At 48.8% G+C, this 2,500-nt stretch overlaps 1 protein-coding gene across 1 annotated transcript in view; it reads left to right on the forward strand.

Moving 5' to 3' along the window:
* EVX2 (even-skipped homeobox 2) overlaps positions 1–147 on the forward strand; it is a 3,685-nt gene extending 3,538 nt beyond the window's left edge. The window contains exon 3 of the mRNA XM_042783206.1: positions 1–147. This exon is cut by the window's left edge and continues 561 nt beyond it. Coding sequence (XP_042639140.1) covers positions 1–147 — 147 coding nt within the window.
* Positions 148–2,500: the final 2,353 nt, after the last annotated feature.

The raw sequence follows: 2,500 nt of genomic DNA on the forward strand, positions 1-2,500 counted from the left end.
GCAGGGGCTGCGGGGGCCTCGGACTTCGGCTGCAGCGCCGCGGCGCCGCGCTCGGAGAGCGGCTTCCTGCCCTACTCGGCCGCCGTGCTTAGCAAGACCGCGGTGAGCCCGCCAGACCAGAGAGACGAGGCGCCGCTCACCAGATAACTACGTCGCCGCCGCCAGGGGGCCGCGCCCGCCCCTCTGAGTGTGCTCCAGAGTCCCCAGTGCGCCCCCCGCGCCTTCTGTGTGCCCCTGCGCCCTTTGCACCCTGCCCGCTGCTACCGTTGCCGCCAGGGGGCGCCCCGGGGCGCGAGAGGCCGAAGGGAATCTGTCCAGAATTGGGGAGAAGGAGCCCGCACGGAAGTCTGGCGAGCGCCACCCCTGCCCCCAAATTACTTCTATTTTTGTATTTGCCACCCAGCCGCCTCTCTTCTACCCCCTCCTCTGTGTTTCTGGCCGCCCAGGCCCCGCTTCCCGTCTCTGTTCTGAGCTCTTTGTCTCCCTGAAGACAATCCTCCCCCTCCGAGTCTTCCCCGCTGTGCGCCCTCAGGCCCGGGTTACTCAGCTGAACCGCGTGGCCAGAGCAATGGAGAATCACAACAAAAAGAGAGAGGAATGGTGTGCACTAGTGCTTTGTGCAGGAAAAGTCCCTCCCGTGGCCTCTCCTGCTGCTCTTTCTCTCCCATCCTTGCCTTCTTTTCTTTAAACGAGAGTAGGGGGGAGGTGGCAGTTTGGCTCTCAGTCCGAGCTTGTTAGGGGCCCTGCTGCAGGAGGGCCAGTGGAGGTCTGAGAAGGCCCGGATGGCGGACGGAGGGTGCGAGCGGCTGCGGGGATGTTTGTGAGATTATTATTATTATTTTTATTTTTACCGTGTGCGGGAACTAGGCCAGTGGGATTGTGGCCGCCTTCTCCGGAAAGACAAAGCCCAAGAGGGAAATGGTGGCGGTCGCGCTCCCTCTGCCTCCGTACCCCTTCTTTCTCTCTTTCGGTTTTGGTTGCAGTGCTAAAGGAATGGAAGGATCTTGCACATTTGTGTAAAAAATGATAACTAACGAGGTTGCCACAGCCAGTCCAGGGAAGAGAAGGGAAGGGATCGAAAGGGCAGGACCAGTTGACAGACTGCTGTAAGATCTGGAGAGTCGTTTTCAGCTCAGTTGTCTGACTACCGGGTTCCACTCCATCTGAAAAATACTTGAATCTCGAGATATACGGTATGATCCTGAAGCACTTCCTCAGACACTTTTCGAAGTTCGACTTCTCTCCTCCCCTCACCCCCCTTCCATCTTCGTTTGCCTTTTCCTCGGGTAAAACGGTTCTGGGCGTATTTCTCACCCATGTGTGTTGCGCGTTCGCCTCTGCAAAGCCACCGCTGGTTGCTGAGACCCGCTCTGCCAACCCTGGCTGCTGGAGGGGTTTCCTTGAACTTGAAGAAAGGCACATCAAAACCCACCAGTGTTACTGCCATGTCAATTTTGATGCTAATAATGTGCAGATTATGACGAAAATTGCCAATCATGCTCTCTGATGGACCTCCTTTGAATGTGGAATTGGAGAAAAGTTCCCCGCACGGAGACCTGCTGTCAAGTACTAACAACCCGCTAAGGGAAGTCATTAGGAGAGACGGATAAGAGACTCGGTACATAAAACATTGTTCTTGGTGCATAGAATGTATGTTATTTAATGTTATCTCTGTTACCTGAAGTGATTTCGCAGAACAAAGCCACGTTCTTATCATCTCAATTGCCAATTTTCATTTTGGTAACTTGGACGCCCTGGGCAGACTTTTCTCTGTTAAGTTGATATTCCACCAATGTGAACAGCCTCATTAAATCAAGCCCAGATATTTCCATAATGCTCCCCGCAGAGCCACTTCGCTCCTCACATAATGAGGTTTTCTGAAGAGTTGAAGCCCTAAAATAACTTGCTAGTGCATGTTTGGGCCCAGCGAAGTGGGCATGTGTGTGTATCAAAATGTAGGTCTACTACCTACACACGTGTGCATGTATATATATGTGTGTGTGTATATATATTTATATATATACACACACACATATATATCCGTGCTCTTAAACATATACATATGTAAGAGATGCACACACATCCATAATAAACATCAGCACTATTTTCTGCAATTTATTTCAAAGTCTTGTCCTGACATGTTTTTGCTATTTTAAAGACACTGGATTTCAAATTTTCATTTCCTAAAGCTAGACTTTCAGGAAACTCTCAAAAAAATTCATTTTCCAGGAGAAATTATTCTTTTCATCAGATGGCAAATATTTCAAGGGAAAAACAGTATTTCAAAACTCCTGGGGTCTATTAAAATAGTCCCATAAAATGTTACATAACTTCCCAATGAAATAGCAATTATCTATAGCTCAACATTTTTTTAAGATGAGATGAGACTACTTATGTAAGATATTGATTATACCAACTCTTACTCCCTGAGTTTACATTTAAAAAATATTAATATATAATTTAAGGCTAAATAAAGTAAACCAAAATATGGCTCCTTCTT

Source organism: Orycteropus afer, unplaced genomic scaffold (genome assembly GCF_000298275.1).
Source record: "Orycteropus afer afer isolate SDZICR_OR568_19922 unplaced genomic scaffold, OryAfe1.0 scaffold00001, whole genome shotgun sequence".
Lineage (NCBI taxonomy): Eukaryota > Metazoa > Chordata > Mammalia > Tubulidentata > Orycteropodidae > Orycteropus > Orycteropus afer.